We start from the raw sequence: 19399 nt of genomic DNA, 5'->3' as shown, positions 1-19399 counted from the left end.
ACAACAGCTGTTTCTCTTGTCAATCAGAAATCTAGGAATCATGGTGATCATGGATTTCCAAAGACTAGCCCTGGCTGGGACTTTGGAGAGAGTCTTGTTTACTAGCAGTGGAATTGGGCGTCAGAAGACCCGGTGCTTGCCCTTTGCTTAGGTGCATCTCTGCTCCTTGCTTCGTGCGCTCTGTAAGTTGTTCTTACCAAACTACATACAAAGGCATTAACTGAGGTTTTGGACCCGGGTGAGTTCTGCACTTTGTGGAGAGCCATGACTATTTCTCCTTTTCCCTCTGGCCCCAGCATTCAGGGAACAAAGACTCACTCCTCTTCTGCAGTCCAACCTCCATAGGAATACAGACCCCACGAGGGCAGGCTTTGCCCATTTTCTTGCTGCTTCTCCCTAGCCCGTGGTGCTGGAAGCATTCCCTAAGTATCTGTTATATAAATCATCCCATGGCACTCATTTCCACTGTGCCCCTGGAATGCTGCCTGTGAGCCTCGGAGCACCGTGTCTCCCAGTCCGAGAGTGCCGAGTAGCCACTAGGTCTGGTTTGGGAGGACTGGGGGGTGCATCTTGGTTCATGACACTTCTTTGTTCTTTGGACCACTGAATAGTCCATGGTGGTGGAGTTTCACAGTCTAGTAACTATAGCAGCTTATTACTTGTCCTTTTCTATCCCAGTAGGATTGATTTGCTTCTTGCAAGGAACACAGAGCACAGCAGCATCGTGCTGTTCTCCCCACCCCTTCCCTCGTCCTGTCGTGGTCCCCAGAGGCATTCAAGGCATCGGTAGGACATCACGAGAACAGGACTTTCTTACCTGGCGCACGTCCCAGGGCTGTAGGACCCAGAGCTGGGCCTGCTGTAGCAGAAGCAGCGTTGCATCCTTCCTCCCGTCGTCTCGTAGGGAAGACCACATTTCCTTAGCGTGTGATGCGGGGAGTTCCCTGCCCTTGCGGAGCTCCACTCAGCTGGACGGCAGCGCGAGCCCGCGGGCAGGGTGTGGACGTGCCTGAGAGTACTGCAGGCGGTGAAGCCGGGAGGGGGAGGTGGCCTCTTTGAGGCCTTCCTGGAAGTAGTGGTCAGACTTCGGTCCTTCCGGGGGCCGTCCCAACGTTCTGGTGGCCATCCCTCCACCCCAGGTAGGTGCAGCGGGCAGGCACAGTGTGACCACGGTCTTAAGAGACTAATACTAGGCTTGTTCCCCTAATTCTTTTTCAATAATCGAGATTTATTGGTTTTGAGGATCAGTACACAGGACATTCCAGTTTGCACACAGTTCTTGATGTGTGTACCAAAAATCTAAAAAGTCATGTAGATATTTTTCTTCTTGAAACAGTAATTCCAGCGACTTTCCAGCTTAAGTTCTGGAGGTAGCATTTCCTTAAGAGGATGTCAGGTACCAGTATCTTCAAATGTGGACAAAGCTGTTACACCCCGAGTTCCACTGTTGCACAGTTTACTGTCATACACACTGTACCTACATACATACACATGTTAGCCGACTCACTAGGGAACCTGGTTGGACGGCCACCAGCACAGGTGTCTGAGGGCGCTGAGCTCTGACTGGGACGGCCAGCATCAGGCAGAAGCCAGCGGGGAATAGGAGTCATTTACGGTATTCAAGACGCGTGAACTGTATGAGTGGGTTTATATCCAGTTGCCGCGTGATGTGCCGTGTACTACAGCGTGTGAAGACCACCCCCAGCATCTTCGGAGTGTTAGCTGACACCCGTTCAGAAACCACTCTTTTCTGGTTGTACCAAAAAAATACCGCCAAATGATTTCCCCTCTTTGAGTCGTTTATACTTGAAAATGGGATGATGTGGGATTTCTTCCTAATTAAAAATGTTTCTGGAGCTCCTAAAAAAATCTTGCATTTACCAAAGAGGTGATAAATACACCCCTGTGATTGCACAAGGGGGAAGATGGGGACCACCCACGGGGCGCGGCTGTGCCCCTCCCAGCGCGAGGCAGCCAGACGCCCGAGCTTCCTGGTGAGCCCCTTCATCCACTGGGCTTTACACCTCCCTCTCACTCTGGTTTGCATTTGCTTCCAGGGAAGAGTTACCCTTTCCTGCTGCCGTCTTTCCACTTTGGGGGAACATTTTCCCCTCTGCCGCCCCTCAGTCAGTGGCAGTGAGGAGGTGCCCGGAGCCTGCACCCAGCTGGGCTGCACTTGCTGCTGTCGGCCCCAAGCCGAGGCCGAGGGCTCTCACCTGACACACCGGCGTGCTGGAGGTGACGCCAGGCCTCTGGTAGCACGGGCTCCAGGACCGGGCAGGCGGGCAGGCGAGGCGGTCTCCGCGCGTGACGCCTGTGCTTCCCCGTGCCGCGGGCCGCCCGAGGGGACCGTGCGCAGTCGACCCGTGCTCGCGTGTTGGAGGAGCGTGGCGGAAGGGTCCTGTGGAGGCCCGGTGCTGGCTGCTGGCCGCCCTGCTGGGCAGGGTCTGGGTTCCAGCTGCTTCTGGAACGGCTGTGGTCCCGTGCGCCTGGCTGGGGCAGCCGCCCAGCCCGAGGTCTGTGCCTGGGGCTGTTGGCGCCTGTCGCACCTCTGGCCTGAGAGTCTCGTGCAGCCTGGGGAGCGTCGGCGCTCCTTTGTTCCTGTGACTGTTGAGGTGTTGGCGTGCGTGCGTGTCCTTGGAGGAGGAGTTCTGTTGAATCGGGTGCCTAGAAGAAGTTGAATAGTCGGGTGGAGAAATGTGGGCATTTAAAGCTGGAAGCCATAAATTGCTTTCCACAGAGAGTATGTGCCTACCAACGTACTTGTCAATACTGGCTGATAACAGTTGTTAAACTTCAAATTTCTGGTTAAATTTCTGGTTACTGTATGAGGTGGAGCCCCTTGGTTGTTGGCGGCATCCCTGTTTTTCTGCAGTTGTTCCCTGATTTCACAGGCCCCTGTTACATCGTTGTTCTATGAGTCCTTTGCTTGCTCTGTTAAAGTGATTTTCCTTTTCAGTTGTCATGTTTTCATTTGACATACTGTGTGTTTTTTTGGGGTGGCCTTTTGTTTAATGTCCTACATGTTCCACAACTAAAAAATTTTCATTTTTAAATTTTTTAAAATTTTTTTGTGGTACTTGGGCCTCTCACTGTTGTGGCCTCTCCCGTTGAGGAGCACAGGCTCCAGACGCGCAGGCTCAGCGGCCATGGCTCACGGGCCCAGCTGCTCCGCGGCATGTGGGATCTTCCCGGACCGGGGCACGAACCCGTGTCCCCTGCATCGGCAGGCGGACTCTCAACCACTGCGCCACCAGGGAAGCCCAAAAATTTTCATATTTTTTTATGTACTTTCACTTGTATGTCTGTTTGCTTCTTTAATTTACTTGGAACGTTTGTATGTGTTAAAAACACCCAACTTTCTCCCAGATTTCTTGCCAGTGTTAATACCTACTGTATCTCATTCAACACACAACTGTTCAGGACTTGTGTTCTCTTGTCCTTTGGGTCTTCTTTTCGGCCCGGGTTGCACTTTGTCGTGTGGTGTCCGCTGCTGGAGTGCTTTGATGAAACAACTGCGAGTTCATGGCACATGGCCGCTTAGTCTACGTAATACGGTTTTTTAGTAAGTCTTTAACGGATGTCAGTATCGAGAAGAAGCTAGAATCACTCGAGATTTTTATGTGGATTAAACTGTGTCTTTAGGAAAATAAGATTTTGTGAATATAAGACCCTACCAAAATTAGAATGTTTATTCTTTTTGATGATTTATTTCAGTTATTGTTTATTACGACAGCCTTCGGTCATTTTTTTTATTTTTGGCTGCGTTGGGTCTCCGTTGCGGTGCACGGGCTCCTCATTGCGGCGGCTTCTCTCGCTGCCAAGTACGGGCCCTAGGCGCTGGGCTTCGGTAGTTGTGGCACGCGGGCTTAGTTGCTCTGCGGCATGTGGGATCTTCCCAGACCAGGGCTCGAACCCGTGTCCCCTGCATCGGCAGGCGGATTCCTAACCACTGAGCTACCAGGGAAGCCCCTTCGGTCATCTTGATGGAAGTCGTGCTTCAGCCGCACGGTCCAGTCCCTGCAGCCTGAGTGAGGACTGAGCAGGAAAGCCTGGTGGCTCGCGCCTCAGGGCGGGCCTGTGTCCCGCGGGTGCTCAGGGCATCAGAGCATTACTTTGTCCTTTACAGAGCGGGTGGTAGGAGTGCCCCCGACAGCACACAGCCCTTGCCCCTGCTTCCTCTCCGTAGGTCCTGATCCTTACCCTGCTGCTCTCGGGGCCTTTTTCAGCCAAGCGGGCACGTGGCCCCAGAGACGGTGGTCTCTGCCGGAGGAGTGTGGGCCTGGGGCTCTGCGAGCGCGGCCTGCTGGGTTCCTTCTCCCTCTGCTGCTTCCCCTTGTGCCGGGGGCTCGGCGGCTCCTGGGCAGAGTGACGTGCCGGGGTCGGGAGGCCGGGGGCAGAGGCTGGCTCTGCTTCTGCCTCCCTGGGTGGGTTTCCATGTCGTGATTGTTCTCGAAGCGTACAACCCCCGGGGGTGTGTGGTGGTGAGATCCGAGCTCCAGGCGCTGTTGGCCAGAGCTGTGACACCCCTACTTTCCGGGTGAGTGTGGGGCCCCATCCGCCCGAGCCCGGCCGGCCACGCCCTCCATCCCGGGGTGCCGTGATGCCTCAGGAACTCCCCATCCGAGGAGCAGGTTGCTGAACTGCCTGCCCCGCAGCTGTCTCCACAGACGTTAAACGAGTGAAGGGAGAGGCGGGCGCATGCGGGGCTGGCGGGTGCCTCAGAGCAGGTTAAGGGGCTCCACCCTCTGTGACGTTACCATGAAGGACGCTCGCAGCCGTGGTGCTGGGGGGAGGCCAACCCCACCAGCCCCTGATGGGAGCTTTCGACCCTTGGTGTGGATTCTGTGCAGGACTTAAGTTCAGAGGGGCTCGGACAGGAGAGTTCCTGCTGTTGTCTCCTTGACCTTTACCCTCGGTCCGTGATCCTGCCGTGTCCGCACAGCCGCAGCCAGCACCACCGCCCACCTCCTGCCAGAGCCTGGGGCCCTCCTGACTGGGTCCCCCTTCGCGTGACCGCCTTCTCGGTCCGTCTGATGGTCTGTCTGACGCGTCGCCACCGTGTCGCCTGCCCGCAGTCTGGCAGCGAGAATTAAGTCGCTCCCTGCTTAGAATCGCCTGCGAGGTGCTGGCGACTTGGCCGTGTGCCCGCTCTTCCTGCGTCCTGTCCCATCCTTGACGCCTGCCCTGCCGCACCCGCGTCACATCGTGGTCTGTGCCGCCTCCCGAGGCTTCCCCGCGAGCCTCTGAGCCTGGCTTTCTTCCCCATCCTGGGAGCGGCGCCTGCTCTTCCTCGTCTCTGCCCCTGCTTTTGTCTCCGCGTCCTCCGCCTTGTTGTGTCATGGTTTTCTGTTTGCGTGTGTCCAGCACCGAGTCCCTGAGAGCGAGGCAGCATCACGTGTGTCAGGCACTTACCAGGCCCTAAATATTTGAATCCTCTCTCGGCCGGTGATGCATTTTTGGATGTCTGAGTCATCTGCATTGGTGCCAGTGGTATGCATGATAGGAAGGAGTATGGGATTAACCCCTGCCCCGACCCCTCAGAGAAAGGACACAGCAGCCACCGCCGCGGCCTGCTGGGCTGCGCGTATTTGGAAACAAGCGGCTGTTTTTATGTGAGGAAGTTTGCTCTCATTTGCGTGTTATCAGCCAGATTCCTGCTGCGCGTTGGGGCTCCACCTGGGGAAAGAAGCGGAGCACGGGGGTTGGTGGTTGTGCCCGAGGGACGGCGGCTGGACAGCCCTGCATAGTTGCTCGGTGACTTCAGGGAGCTTTGCCACAGGGGCACGGGTGGGTTGCGCTTTGTTTTGACATTTTATCTAACTTGGTGCTACAAGGCAGGATGTTTTCTGTTTCCCAAATGAAAAGGATGCTTGAATTGTATCCCACGTAAACTTTAGTTAAATTCATGTGCGTTAATAACTAATTTCTGCAGAGGAAAAAGTTAGCAGAAATTATGCCAAAACAGTAAATTCTGTTTGGGTTGTAAGAGTGGATGCGACTTATTTATTTTTCTTCAAGTCACGTGTTTCGCCTTTATGTAGTAAATCGCTGAAACAATTAGTGAATTTTCCGTAGAAGAGGGCTCTTTCAGCAGTTACAGAAACGTATGGAGATGTTGGAAGAGGCTGTAGAAAGAAGCCCAGAATGTGGTTGGCTGTCAGCAAGCGTGGTGTTGGGAGTGGGGGGGTGGGATGGGAGTGGCGGTCATCTCTTCTTGGCGTCAGCTCTTGGAAGTTCAGGTTGTACCAAGAGGCCCCACGTGGATCTTTGACGGCGGGTGTGGGTGGCCTGCGTGGGGGCCTTCTCTTCTCATGAGGGGGGCGTGTCCTCCTGTCCTTAGCAGGTGCTGGACGTCGCTGTCACCTCCTCTGACGGACTCAAAGCATCTGCCGTGTGGCGGCATTTTGTGTCCCATGACCCTTGGTGGGCAGCGCCCTTCTTTTGGAGAAGGTTTTTGTTCAGAGAAGAGCCAACCCTGGGACGCCCACTCCACCATCCACATGGGGCCGGGGGGCGGTCTGGAGGCACGAGGGGTCCTGTGAGTGCTAAGACCACCCCTGCCCCTCCCTGAAAGTGGTTGCCGCCGATGCTGAGTTCAGCAGCTGAGCATCGCAGAGCCCGAGGCTCCTTCTTTAAAGTGGAGGAGCACTGGCTGCAGGCGTTTTCTTGGGCGGGTGGTGGAGGCACCTGGGCTGTCGTCTGGGTGTCAGAGGGATCCTGTCTTTAGGGAAGAGTGTCTCGCTGAGGAGCGCCTCTGTGGGCCTCCCGGGCAGCGTCCACCATCTGGGAACCTTCCTCTCCGCTTCGGGAACCACAGGCTCAGGAGTTGTTTTGGCGACGGGGCTTGGGGCAGCGGTGTCTCCTCACGCGGCTGGACTCACAGCCCATCCTCTGAACCTGGAATGGAGCTGGGCCAGTGGCGTGAGTCCCTCCCTCCTGCCGTCTGAAATCAGGGCCCCATGTGCTTAGCCAGGGCGGCTGGGCCTCAGAGGACGGATCTCCGCATCCAGGACCCCCTTGCCCGAGGTCCGGCCTCCCTGCCACACCCTCGAGGCCCGAGGTGTCTCTGCTGCTTCAGCGGTAATGTCCCATAGCTAAGGGTGCCTTGCTGGGGGCTGGGGAGGAAGGGGGTCTGAGGGCAGAGCGTGGCACAGTCCGGCTCAGTCCTCCCCACGCCCACACCTGCAGGGGAGGGAGATCCCGGGCTCTGCTCTGCCTTCAGGGAGAGGCCTGGTTAGTCCCCTGTCACGGGTCACGTGGTCCAGCCCCCTGGGCCTCCCCGACTCAGGGGACGGACGAAGAAGCCCTTGGAGCTGGGGCGGGTCTTGTGGGAGGACTCGGGGCGTGAGGGACGCTGTGAGAACGAGGAGCCCCAGGCGGCACGACGGGGAAGCCCTGGAACAGACTGGGACGCACTGGAGCCGTCAGAGCGGATGCGGGAGAGGCCGCCAGCAAGGCCTCTGTGGAGCCCTCACCCAGGCGTCGGCGTCTGCCTCTGGAGCTCCGGCGCTGCTTTTCCCGGGGCCTCTCACGTCCCCTTGAGACGCCTGCCCTCCGGGGGAGGGGCTCCCCCTCCACCCAGGTGCTGGGCCGGGCACTGGCGTCCCTGGCCCCGTCTGCCCTGAAGGCAGAGCCACCTCTGCCCTTGAACAGGCCCGGGGGCGCCTCCGGTGCCCGGCTTCGGGGTGCACACGACAGCCGCTGGGGGCCGTTTCCAGACCTCTGCCATCTGCGTCCTGGAGCAGCTAGGGCAGCTCCTGGGGCGAGCCGGGCTGCGGCGCGGGGAGACGCGGTAGAGGCCTGTGTCGGTTCTGAGACGTCAGCTGGGCCCGGGGACAACGGCGCTGGGTCGGGGCAGGACGGCCTCCTTCCCTGCCCTCCAGGGCTGCCCGCTCTCCTTCGCCCGCTGCACGTCTGCCGAGCCTCCTGTGCCCCTCGGCTTCTCGTCTCCTGCTCAGGAGCCGTGGGACACAGCGGGCCGCACGGGTCCGCTCACCCCCGCTGTGTGCAGTGAGGCCAGGTCCCTGCAGGGCAGGCACCGTCGTGAACACGTGACGTGGCAGGAGTTGGCTGTGCTGATGGCCTTATTCAGAGCGGCAGCAGCAGCGGGCCGTCTTCTCGGACCAGGGGGTCCCGTGTCGCCCGCAGCTGGTTGCTCTTGTGGGTGTGGTGACCGCCCCTTCTGTCCGTCTGTCAGTGCCTGCTGGTATTCTGTGTGTAGTGCAGTGGGTTCAGAATGAGCGCTTGAGTGAACACAAGGGATTCCTTCCAGAAGGTGTCCAGCGGAGACGCTCAGATAAGCTTCTCAACAGCCATCTTTCTTCTTTTCCCCAAATCCTTTTCCCGGCACTTGAGAAATGGAGGAGCTTTATGGGGGCCTTGTGGGGTCTGTGGCTTGACCACCCTGCTCCAGACCCAGGGCCTCTGGGGCTCGTGATGTTGGAGGGCGGGCCTGGGCCACAGAGGTGACGGTGTAGGTGACGGTGTCCACCAGGGCCGGCTCGTGCGACAGTGAGGCAGGCACCCAGCTGTGTGTCCATCGCAGCTTCTGAAGGGCTCGCCTCGGAGCCTAAGCCCGAGAGTCCGGCTCTCAGCTGTGGGCCCTGCATCCATCCCTGGACAATCCCCGGTCCAGAGACGGTGCGGCTGGGCCCTCAGGGAGGGGGCTTCACAGAGGTGAGGCCGGAAGTGGGAGGGCGCCAGTATCTGCCCGGGGCGGCTGCCGGGGGAGGGGGTCCCCAGGACCCAAGAGTGTCCTCACCTTCACCCACAGCGGGTCCCGGTCTTCGGGGAGGTCACCAGACCCTGAAGGCCTGGAGTGTATACTGTGCTGTGCACTGGGAGTTGTTCCGGAACGCCAGGAGGAACGTCTTAGTGACCGTTTCGTCCTCTGACCAGACGGCAGACACGGAGCGTGCCCAGCGGCCCTGAGAGCTGGGGTGGCGGGGGCCTGGGGACGGGCTGGTGTGTGCAGCCGGGGCCCCGGGGTGACAGCACGGCTGAGGGGGCACGCTGGGCGGATGCGGGTCCTACGGGAGCCACCCGGCCTGTGCGCTGGCGCCGCTGAAGACCGTCAGGGAGCAGGGCAGGTGGCCGTGCCCTGCGCGGGACGCAGCCGGCGCTGTCCGTTCACCGGGCCTCCCGCGCCCGCCTGGCAGGTAAGTGTCGTCTGTGCCCACGGCCGTGTGGTCCTGCAGGTGGGGTTTCCCTGGGCGGAATGGGGCAGGGGGAGCACCACCTCTTCTGAGCGGCCGACAGGGACCCTGTGGGTTTGAACTGACCTGAGGTGAGTAACATAGCGGCGGGCCGGCCCCCGGGGTGCCCTTACCTCCTGGGATGCCCACCCCTACCACGTCTAGGCCCGTCGCAGTCACGCAGCCACTCAGAGTGAACACGCTGATGTGTGTTGTCCAGCACCTGGGATGCTCAGGCTACACCTGTGGGCAACGTGTCATCCTTAAGGTCTCATCAAAGCCACCGGGCGTGGTTGCGTGGTTGCGCCTGGAGCCGGGGAGGGGCCGGCTGCTCACCCTGGAGGCCTCCCCAGGTGGAGACAAGCTGAGCCTGTGGCTGGGCTGCTGGGTGCCGAGCTCCCTGGCCCTGACGCAGGGGCCGCGAGCCTGTAAGACCCTGCGGCCGTGCTGGGGCTGCCCACGCTGCCCCACCTGCCGCGTCCAGTGCGGTCAGGTCGCCGTGGTGGTGTTCTGTTAGCCGCGGCTCCGTGGGGCCCCCTCCCCGGGGAGGGCTTCGTGGATGGGGGAGTCGTACCTATGTCTGGACCCCGCAGAGCCCCCGGGGGGTGGAATGGCCCTGAGTGCCCCCAGCCCTGGCCCTGCCCTGGGACCCTCGCTCGCACACGTTCCTCCTTCAGACAGGCGTGTTCTGGGAGCGCTCTGCTCTCGAGTAAAGCCTGCGTCCAGTCGGTGCTTGATGACCCCCCTCGGCGGGCACAGGGGCGCCCCTGCTCGAGGGACGGGGAGCAGATGTGACGGCCGCGCCCGGGGCCTGCTTCCTCAGCTCAGCGGTCCGTTTGACTCTGAGAAGCCGCCGTGATGGTGGCCATAGGTCCCCAGGGGACTGCTAGGGGTGGCATCTGGTGTGACGGTGGTCAAGGCCACGTGCGCCGACCGCCAGGTGCTCTCTCCGAGCGCTGGCCGCACAAGCGGCTCGCGCACGTCTCTCGGAGGGAGGGGATGTGCTGTTGGGAAAGACGATGAGCCCGGGGCACCCTGCCGAGGAGCAGTACTGGGAATGTCGGAGGCCCTGCAGGGCGAGGAGAGCCTTAAAATGCACGCCCGGGGTCACCATACTTCTTTGCGGTGTCAGAGGAGGTATCCTCTGCGGAGTGGGGGCGCTGTGAGCGCGGGGTGGGGGGGCTGGCGTGGGTGACTGGGGGTGGGGTGAGCTGATGCGGTGAGAGGGAGTGCGGTGAGCGTGGGTGTGGTGAGCTCGGATGCGGTGAGCGCGGGTGCGGTGAGCGGGGTGTGCTGAGCGGGGGTGCTGTGAGCTCGGGTGCGAGCGGGGGTGTGGTGAGCTCGGGTGCCGTGAGCGGGTGTGCGGTGAGTTCCGGTGCGGTGAGCGCGGGTGCGGTGAGCGGGGTGTGCTGAGCGGGGGTGCAGTGAGCTCGGATGCGGTGAGCCGGGTGTGGTGAGCTCGGGTGCCGTGAGCGGGTGTGCGGTGAGTTCCGGTGCGGTGAGCGCGGGTGCGGTGAGCGGGGTGTGCTGAGCGGGGGTGCAGTGAGCTCGGATGCGGTGAGCTCGGATGCGGTGAGCCGGGTGTGGTGAGCTCGGGTGCGGTGTGCGGGGGAGGGGTGAGCTCGGGTGCGGTGAGCGGGGGTGCGGTGAGCGGGGTGCTGTGAGCTCGGGTGCGAGCGTGGGTGTGGTGAGCTCGGATGCGGTGAGCGGCTGTGCGGTGAGTTCGGGTGCGGTGAGCGGGGTGTGCTGAGTGGGGGTGCTGTGAGCTCGGGTGCGGTGAGCCGGGTGTGGTGAGCTCGGGTGCGGTGTGCGGGGGAGGGGTGAGCTCGGGTGCGGTGAGCGCGGGTGCGGTGAGCGGGGTGTGCTGAGCGGGGGTGCTGTGAGCTCGGATGCGGTGAGCCGGGTGTGGTGAGCTCGGGTGCGGTGTGCGGGGGAGGGGTGAGCTCGGGTGCGGTGAGCGGGGTGCTGTGAGCTCGGGTGCGAGCGTGGGTGTGGTGAGCTCGGATGCGGTGAGCGGCTGTGCGGTGAGTTCGGGTGCGGTGAGCGGGGTGTGCTGAGTGGGGGTGCTGTGAGCTCGGGTGCGAGCGTGGGTGTGGTGAGCTCGGATGCCGTGAGCGGGTGTGTGGTGAGTTTGGGTGCGGTGAGCTCGGGTGCGGTGAGCGCGGGTGCAGTGAGCGGGGTGTGCTGAGCGGGGGTGCAGTGAGCTCGGGTGCGGTGAGCGGGGGTGCAGTGAGCTCGGATGCGGTGAGCGGGGTGCTGTGAGCTCAGGTGCGGTGTGCGGGGGAGGGGTGAGCTCGGGTGTGGTGAGCGGGGTGCGGTGAGCGGGGGTGCGGTGAGCTCGGATGCGGTGGGCGGGGGTGCAGTGAGCTCGGGTGCGGTGAGCGGGGTGCGGTGAGCTCGGGTGTGGTGAGAGCGGGTCGGGGCCAGTACTTGAGCTCAGGTGTCTGGAGGAGAGGGAGGGGAGGCCCCACGCCTGTACCCAGCACTGAACTTGGCGCTCAGGGTCGTGTAAATGGTGCGGAAATGATTGTAATCGCGCACCCCCATGAGAGAGCAGGTCTTCGTTACAGGGAGCATCTCTGCAGGGCTGTCGTCCTCCGCGTTGGCGGGGTTTGGGGGGCGGGGGGGGCCCGGCAGCGATGGAGGGAGGGTCTGCCTGGGGAAGAGCTCGAGTGGGCGAGCACCTCGGGTCACACTGGCTGTCACCTGCTTGGGGCTCAGCGGTGTGCGCCCTGGACGTCGTCGTTTGGGTGACGGGCCTACCCACCCTCCAGGGAGCAGGGTTGTTGAGGCACAGGAAGGCTACCGTCTGGTGTCACTTCTCCCATCAGACGGGTTGTGTCCTGCCTGCATTGTTACCAGGTTTCTGACAGCCTTTCCCTTAAGCCCTGCCAACCCGCCGTGTGACTGCTGGTCAGAAACCCCCCAGAGAATGAAATTTGAAGTTATTCGGTAACTATTATCATTCGTTTTTAATTTTATTGCTAGTTTCCACCTAATGTGCAAAACTTCTGTTTTTGGAAAGACCGAGAGAAACACGATGTGGAGAGCAATGAGCAATGTTCTTGGCTGTGTGTCTGGTGAAGGGGACCGTGCGTGCGGGTCCCCGGCCCAGAGCTCGCAGCCGCCCTGTGGCACGAGCGGGCGGGAAGCAGGGTGGCCGCAGGGCTGTGCAGGTCCTGGCATCACAGCTGCCTGAGAGAGAGACCAATGGCTGGCCCGGAGCCCACTCCTCCGGGGTGACACCCTTGTGCCGATTCTGAGGGTGAAATTTGTCATGGGGGCCCCGTCCTCCTCCCTCCTGAAGGTCGAGTGTGCTTTCAGGATTCGCTGCCGACCCCCTGGGGGCCGGGTGGGGAGCTGCCGCTGTCACTGGATTTCCACGCTCCTTTGGTTTCCTCTGTTCTCTCTGGGAAGATCCGGTTGAGGCACCAGGACCTCCCGCTGTGCAGCTCATGCCCGTCTCCGTCCTGTGCTTTCAGGTGTGGCCGACGAGGACGCCTTCGCAGAGGAGTGCCGGCGACGAGGCCAGCACGCGCTGCCCGGCCAGCCCGCCAGCACCAGTGCCCGTCCTCTGAAGTCCCAGCGGCCGGCCTCTGTGCCCAAACACGCGCCCCACCCCCCGGGTGAGGGCGAGGACCACCGGGCCGGCAGCAGCTGGGAGCCCCCGGCCGCGTTCCCCGCAGGTGTGCACGGGGTGTCCGCCGCGGAGCCTCCCCGCGGGGCTGCCTCCCGGCCTTCCCGGGGCCCCCGAGGACCGAGATGGCACCTGTGTTGCTGCGTCCTGGCCTGACGGACGGGCAGGCGGGTGGGGGGAGGCCGCGTGGAGCCCACATTAAAGCGGGGTGCCGGTCTCCCACCACGGCATGCAGTGTGTTGTTGTGGGCAGCAGCTGAGCCCCTTGTGTAACTTCCAACTTCATACTGGGAGTCTGATCCCGCAGAGCGGCCCGCCCAGCCTCTCCTGGGGGCCCTGCGGCTGCAGCCATGCCTCCCTGCCTTGCTGTTGAGTTACAGGCAGAACCTGACACCCGCCCCCAGGGGTCCTGTGGTCAGGTGGATGGGTGCTGACCCACCCTTACCCCAGGGGAGGTTTCCCACCTCTGGATGCAGTGAGGCTTCGTGACCCCCTTTCTCCAGACCCTGCTCTGCCCTCTTCCAGCTTCTTGACCTGTAATTTCTTAGCCCAGATGGGTCTTCGAAGTGTGTTCCCTGTAGAAAGTTCTGGATTACTTCTGACGGCATGGCTGTGCATGCAGGCTGACCCCGGCTGAGTCTGAAGGCCGATGTAAATCTGGTTTGAGTTACTCATCAGTTTGAAGCGTTTGTGCCCGTCTTGGCTCTCAGCCCTGGAAGTCGCCAGATTGACCACCGCAGGTTATGTGGAGGAAGAGGTGGATCCTTCCTTGGTCCCTTGTTTCAGGGTGACGTCTCTGTGTACGTCGTGAGGTTAGTTCTGTGAACCTAGGGCAAGAAAGCATCGTCTGCACGGGGAACTGGAAGGATGAGGTCTATCCCTTTCTTCTCCCAGAACTTTCTGTTGGGAGCTCTGTCCCTTCAGTCCCCTTCTGGTCCTTTTCATGTGGAGCAGGGTGTGTGTGTGTGTGTCTTGAGGAGGACAGGGGATTTGTCCCATCCACCCCCCGGAAGGCGGGTGTCCTGGGTTCTGAGCCAGGGTGCAGAGCCCCGCGGGACTGCGCGGACCTGGCCACCGGCTGCCAGGGAGCAGTGCCACCCGAGGCAGATGGGCCATTTGGGAACGTTAGCCTCTTCCTGGGTAACTGAAAGAAAAATAGAGGTGATTGGAAGGGCCGTGTGGATTCAGAAAAACTTGTTCTGCCTCGAATGGGCGTGTGGCTGTTCTCCCCAGATTTACCGTCACCTCCTGGTCCTGGCCGCTCGTTGGCTGGACTTGGCGAGGGGCAGGGTTGTAGATGCAGTTTCCCTGAACAAATACGATTTGAACAGGGACTTCACGGGCTGTCCCTTTGGTTGGAAGGTTACCATAAACCTGGGTGTCTAAACTGGGTGCGAACATCCCAGTTCCCAGGAGTGAGGCACGTGGGCTCAGGCCTGCCCGGAGGAGCCTTGTTGAGACACCTAGCTGGCTTCCTGAACGGGAAGTGGACCTGGGGTCACAGTGAGGCCCGTGCTGCCTCTCAGCGCCAGAGACCAGGGCTGTGGATGGAAGGAGAGTAGCCACTGCTGGGGAATCAGCAGAAAAGAATTCTTCTTTGTGAAGTCTTGTGCTTTGTCAGTTTTTACCATCAGGTCCCTCCCAGGTGTCGTCTCCAGGTGGGGAAACTGTTGACTTACGAACCCCGCACATGCTCACACACGAGGGCGAGCAGTGGTCTTGTGCGTTTGCCGAACGCTTCCTGCCCGTGTTCCACAGCGATGTCGGGCGGCCAGGGCTCGGCCCGGCAGGTGCTGGGCGCTGCGGAGCACACCTCTTTTTTGTGTGTGGTTTGTTTCCTTCTTTCACATCAAGCTACGAGGCCTTCAAAAGAGTGTCAGAGTGAATCACCAAAGAATTAAAGATACGCTTTTTACATGACTAGAGTGAGCTCGTTTGACTTCTTATCGAGAGACGATAGAGCTGCTCCGGAGGAAGACTCCAAAACTGGGACAGTGGAAAGGCTGCTGGGGTAACAGGGCAAAGCTAGGTGCCCGGTGGGTCAGGGCCTCCAGGGAGCAGAGTGATGGGTCCCCGTCCTGCCCCGCCACGCCTGCCCCTCCAGCGGGCGCTCTCCGCGTGGGCTGGAGGCTCCCGCGGCCACTGCCTGCCAGGCTTTCACATTGCGGGCAGCTTTCTTAGAAGCGTGTGGTGAAGGGCTTGGTTCCCTACAAAGTGTCCGGTGCCCCCAGTTGGTGCTTCAGCCATGTGAGCAATCGCCGGGCTAGGTGCCCCCGGGGCTGGCGGGGTGGGCAGTGGCCTGGCGGGTTCTGAGGATTTTAGGCTAAAAACGAGCTCTCGCTTGTGACGCGCTCAGGCCGCAGAACATGGGCTTCGTTGCTCCTGGGAGCATCTCCCGTGTTGACGGTGCGGCCCGTGTGGTTCAGGGTCCGGGTGCGGCTGGGGGAGCCTTGGCCCGTCTGCGGGGGGAGTTCTGTGTTCAGCCCGACGGTGCCTTCTTGCCGGCATTCACTGTGTTGTTAACCTGCTGTGAGACGGGGTGACCGCCCCGGCTTTATTTCAGAGGACGCATCGCACGCCTCTCGGAGCCCGTAAATTAGACGGCGAGATGTGGATAAAGGATTAGTGTTTTTCATTTATGGATTCCACACACGCTGGAGGTCTATCGAGAATGTGCAACTGTGAAAAAGGAAAAATTATTCAAAGTAAAAAAGAAATTCACGAATGAAAGGATAACATTGATCCTTTAACTTCCCAGCTCTGCCCGGTGTGTGCCCGGGGGCCCCTTCTGGCTTAGGAGGTTCATGAGTGGAGACGGGACCGGGGCCTGAGTATGAGGCAGGAGAGGGTCCCGGCGCCCCCGTGGCCCCCTCGGTCGGTCGTCGTGGTCGAGTGTGAAAGGGACAGCTGAGAGGAGCAACTTCTGGCCGGAGCAGCCTGGTCACAGGGACGGGGCTGCCGTGTGCTCGCGGTGGGTTAGCAGGTGTTTCTTTTCCTTCCTTTTGGCTTATTGTGCAGGTAGCTGAGTCAGGCAGGAGGACGCTGGACGTGAGGACCTCCAGGGCCCCTGCCACGACCCCCGTGTCAGGGCCACTTCCGTACAGCACGTGACCCGGATGGCTGTGCTGCTGGGAGAGCAGGCAGGACACAGGCCGCAGAGCCCTGGGGGCCGCGCCAGCCTCCACCCTCTGCGAGCGGATTCCCAGAGCGTTTGAGTCGGTGGTGAGGCCGGGAGGCCCCGGCAGCCTCGTTCTGTTGGAGGCATATGTGTGTCCTCAGCTTCCCCCCCGCCCCACAGCGGGCATCGTGATCAGGTCCCGGTCGGCTGTCGGCGCCCACCTAACTGACCCCGGGCCCGGGCCACCCAGGGGTGGTGCTGTGTGGACACATGCGTGTTGTGAACAGACTGGGTCTGGGTTCCGTCTGGAGAGAGACCGTGTTCTAAAATGGCACCTGCCTCAATTTAAAATCTCGAGGATGCTTTTATGTGCTCTTCTCAGCAGGCTTAGGGGCCCACGTGCATGAGGTCGCAGGCCTGCCGTGACCCTGGCCTGGTTCTAGGCTGACGGTTCAGAATGATCCTTTGTTACCAAATTCAGCATCTCGCTCCGCCCACATCTGTGTGGACTAACGCAGCGCAAGGTCCTGAGCTGTGTTTGCAGAAATAACCTGGAGCTCTTCTGGCTCTTTGGACAAAATCTCAGGAGGGTGAGCAGGTCACACCCGCCTCTTTCTCCCCTGGCTTCGGGCAAGCACACAGCACAGGGGAAAAGGTTGGCGTGGGGCATTGGTTGAGCCCCGGACCCTGTAACAGCTGGGCTTCTCCCTGCAGAGGGGGCCCCGGGGAGGCCCATGCCCCGAGGCGGAGCCTGCCCTGCCTTGTCTCCAGGTGACCTGGGGCTGGGTCGTGGGGACAGATGATGGGCGGGCCCGCGGGGCTGGGATGCTGGTTGGATCATGTTAGAGCTTTACATCCGCCAAGTTTGAAGTCCGTCCATGTTTTTGTTGAGCCTTAGATATGGAGCAGGTAGGAGTGAGGACACATAACTTTATCGCGAGGTTGGTTGGTTTTAACCGGGGGGATATCTAGAGACACGTTTGCCACTTGGTGGGGCCGCAGCTGCTCCTCTGCAGTGTTTCACACGCCTGTTTCCTTAGGATTCAAAGAAGGTGGCAAGAGGAAGAAGCAGAAGCAGAGAGAGGAGTTGAAGAAGAAGAAGTCGACCAAGGGCCGCCCGTAGACGGGCCGCAGTGGAGCAGCGGGCGGCCAGCCGAGGGGCTGCACACACGCGCTAGGTGTCGTACCTGCTTCTCCACCGCCCCGAGACCACACCTGCTCGGCGCTGGGGACGCTGGGGGCACACCGGTCAGGGCCCGGGGGGCGGGAGCATGGAGCCGCCGCACCGTCCCTGCTTCTCCAGCTCTGCGGCCGAGGCCACCCCTGCTTGCCTGGTGCGCACCTGCGGGGATGCTTGCAGCTTTGGCCGTGTGGCGCTCCCGACGGCGCGTGCATGCTCGCGACACGGCCTTCGCTCCTCCGCTGAGTGTATGAACCTAGGCTCAAGCACAGGGCGACGTAAAGGTGACTTCTGACCCCGGGTGACCTTCTCTTCAGTTTCGGGGGAGCCAGACCTTCACTGTGACCTGGCCGCTCGAGGTGTGGAGCCCCCTCACGGTTATGGTTTGACTTCTAATCTTCTCGAATAGCCCGTCTTTCCTTGGATCCGTAGTTGTTTGGGCAGGGACACAGGAGTCTACAAAGTTCTGTTCAGTAGTAGCACCTCTGGCTTTTAGGTTAGGCTCAGGCTGGGGGGAAGCAGACGAGCCCCTCCCACATGCAGCTCGTGAGGTACTGAGCACGGGCGCTGAGCCGGGTACGGGCTCCAGCACCGGCTCCTTCAGAAGAATCGCTTCCCTTGGGCCGGGGTCTCCCAGCTTCCCGCAGCGACTCCTCCGCAGGATCGAGGCCCCCAGCCCCCTCCCCGCCTGCCGTCAGGGCCCCTCCTCTCACTCCCGCACCCGCCCGAGTCCCCTTTCCCTTTGCCCCCGGGCACCGAGGGCATCGTGAAAAGCTTGGATGGGGTTCTCAAACGCCAGCAGCTTTCACCCAGCAGTGTTGGGAGCCCGGGCACTGGGGGCATAGCTTTCATGGCCGAGCCGCGGGCTTGGGTGCCGGGAGCGAGTGTGGCGCGTGTGATTCTCGGGTGACTGTGCAGTTTGCTCCGTGTGCCTGCTTGTGGTGGAAGGTGGTGCGGACTCTGGTGTTGGATGCTTAGTGTGGACAATGTAACCATGAAAGCGTAACGGATTTTAAGTGCTACCCACGTAAATAAACTGTAAGCGTTATTGACTGACACTTGCCATCGTTTATAAACATCAGTTATTAGTAATTAAAAAGAAAAGCAGTTCTTCTCTGTCATTTCAGTTATGAGAGATCAAGTGATATTCTGGGGGCAAAAGTCGATTCTGAGATGCATTACCGTAGGGTGGAAATGTTGTTTTAAAGATGACGGTGCCACTGAATGTACGATGTATGAAACCAGCGGCCTTGCTGACACCATGGGAAGCACGGAGATGAGCCGGGCGTTCCTCCAGACTCTGTCTTGGGCGAGGACAGTGTTCGCGTCCCGGGGCCGTGAAAGGAGGCTCCCTCCTAGACCTCGGAGCCTCTCCGAGTGGCGACCACCACGCACGACGCCCTGACATGGTTCAGCTGCTCTCAGCCCAGCTTCCCTGCTGTGGGGACCCAGGGGGAGGGCTGGCCCGACGCGAGGAAGGTTTCAGGTCCTCAAGGCCGGTCCCCCAGGATAGGACAGACACAGTGTCCGTGCCATGGGGCGGAGCCCCGGCGGTCATCAAGCTGCTGGGGACCGTCTTCACACAACCCTGCCCTGCAGGCCGCTCCTGAGTGAAGAGGGGAGGCCCCTGGAGGGGAGGCCCACAGGTGGGTCCTGCTTCGGAGGAGAGGGGAGAGGGGGCAGAGCCACACCAGCCCAGGGGTGGGCACGGAGCTTGTGGGGCCGGGCCACCTCTTCCCCCGTGCTAGGAGGGTTAAGGGCTGCAAAGCTCACGGAAGAAACGATCAATTTGAAATGCATACACTTTCATAGGACATGGCATGTCCCGTCCCCAATCTGATGTGGGGCAGCATTGAACCAGGAAAATGCTGTGGAAACATCCACAGGGAAACTCTTTCAAACTCCCGTTTGGAGCCTTCAAAAAGTGGGGCGTATGACATCAATAATCACACCTGATTCTTTTTTCTTTCACTTTTGCCAAAATGAGGTTTTATTTTGAAGGTCGTTTGACAGTAGGGAGACCCAGGATTCACCGGGCTCGGAATCCAGGTCACGTCTCTGCTCACGCCGGTGGTGCTGGTCACCCCTGGTTGCTTCCGCGGAGCTTCTGCACCAGAAACTGCCCCTCCCCCGGCGCCGGCCCCTCCCTCCTTCACCATCTGAGTCTAACACCCAGAGGCCATCCTTTCCGGTCGTTTGCTCTGCAGTTGCCCACGTGGAGGACCCCTCCGGGCACACCCTTGTCTGCCGCGCCCTCTGGTCCTCACA

The 19399-nt window shown here is 60.7% G+C and overlaps 1 protein-coding gene across 2 annotated transcripts in view; it reads left to right on the top strand.

Annotated features, from left to right (window-relative positions):
- DNAJB6 (DnaJ heat shock protein family (Hsp40) member B6) overlaps positions 1-18192 on the top strand; it is a 55533-nt gene extending 37341 nt beyond the window's left edge. The window contains exons 9-10 of one of the 2 annotated variants that reach the window (XM_060305031.2): positions 12680-12883; positions 16992-18192. In XM_060305031.2, the coding sequence (XP_060161014.1) occupies positions 12680-12883; positions 16992-17074 (287 nt within the window). In that variant the 3' untranslated portion in view covers positions 17075-18192. The remainder of the gene's footprint in view (positions 1-12679; positions 12884-16991) is intronic. The other variant, XM_030854360.3, reaches the window with a different exon arrangement.
- The last annotated feature ends 1207 nt before the right edge of the window (positions 18193-19399 follow it).

Source organism: Globicephala melas, chromosome 9, assembly GCF_963455315.2.
Source record: "Globicephala melas chromosome 9, mGloMel1.2, whole genome shotgun sequence".
NCBI classification, from domain to species: Eukaryota; Metazoa; Chordata; class Mammalia; order Artiodactyla; family Delphinidae; genus Globicephala; species Globicephala melas.
This window is presented reverse-complemented; position numbering and strand designations above follow the sequence as displayed.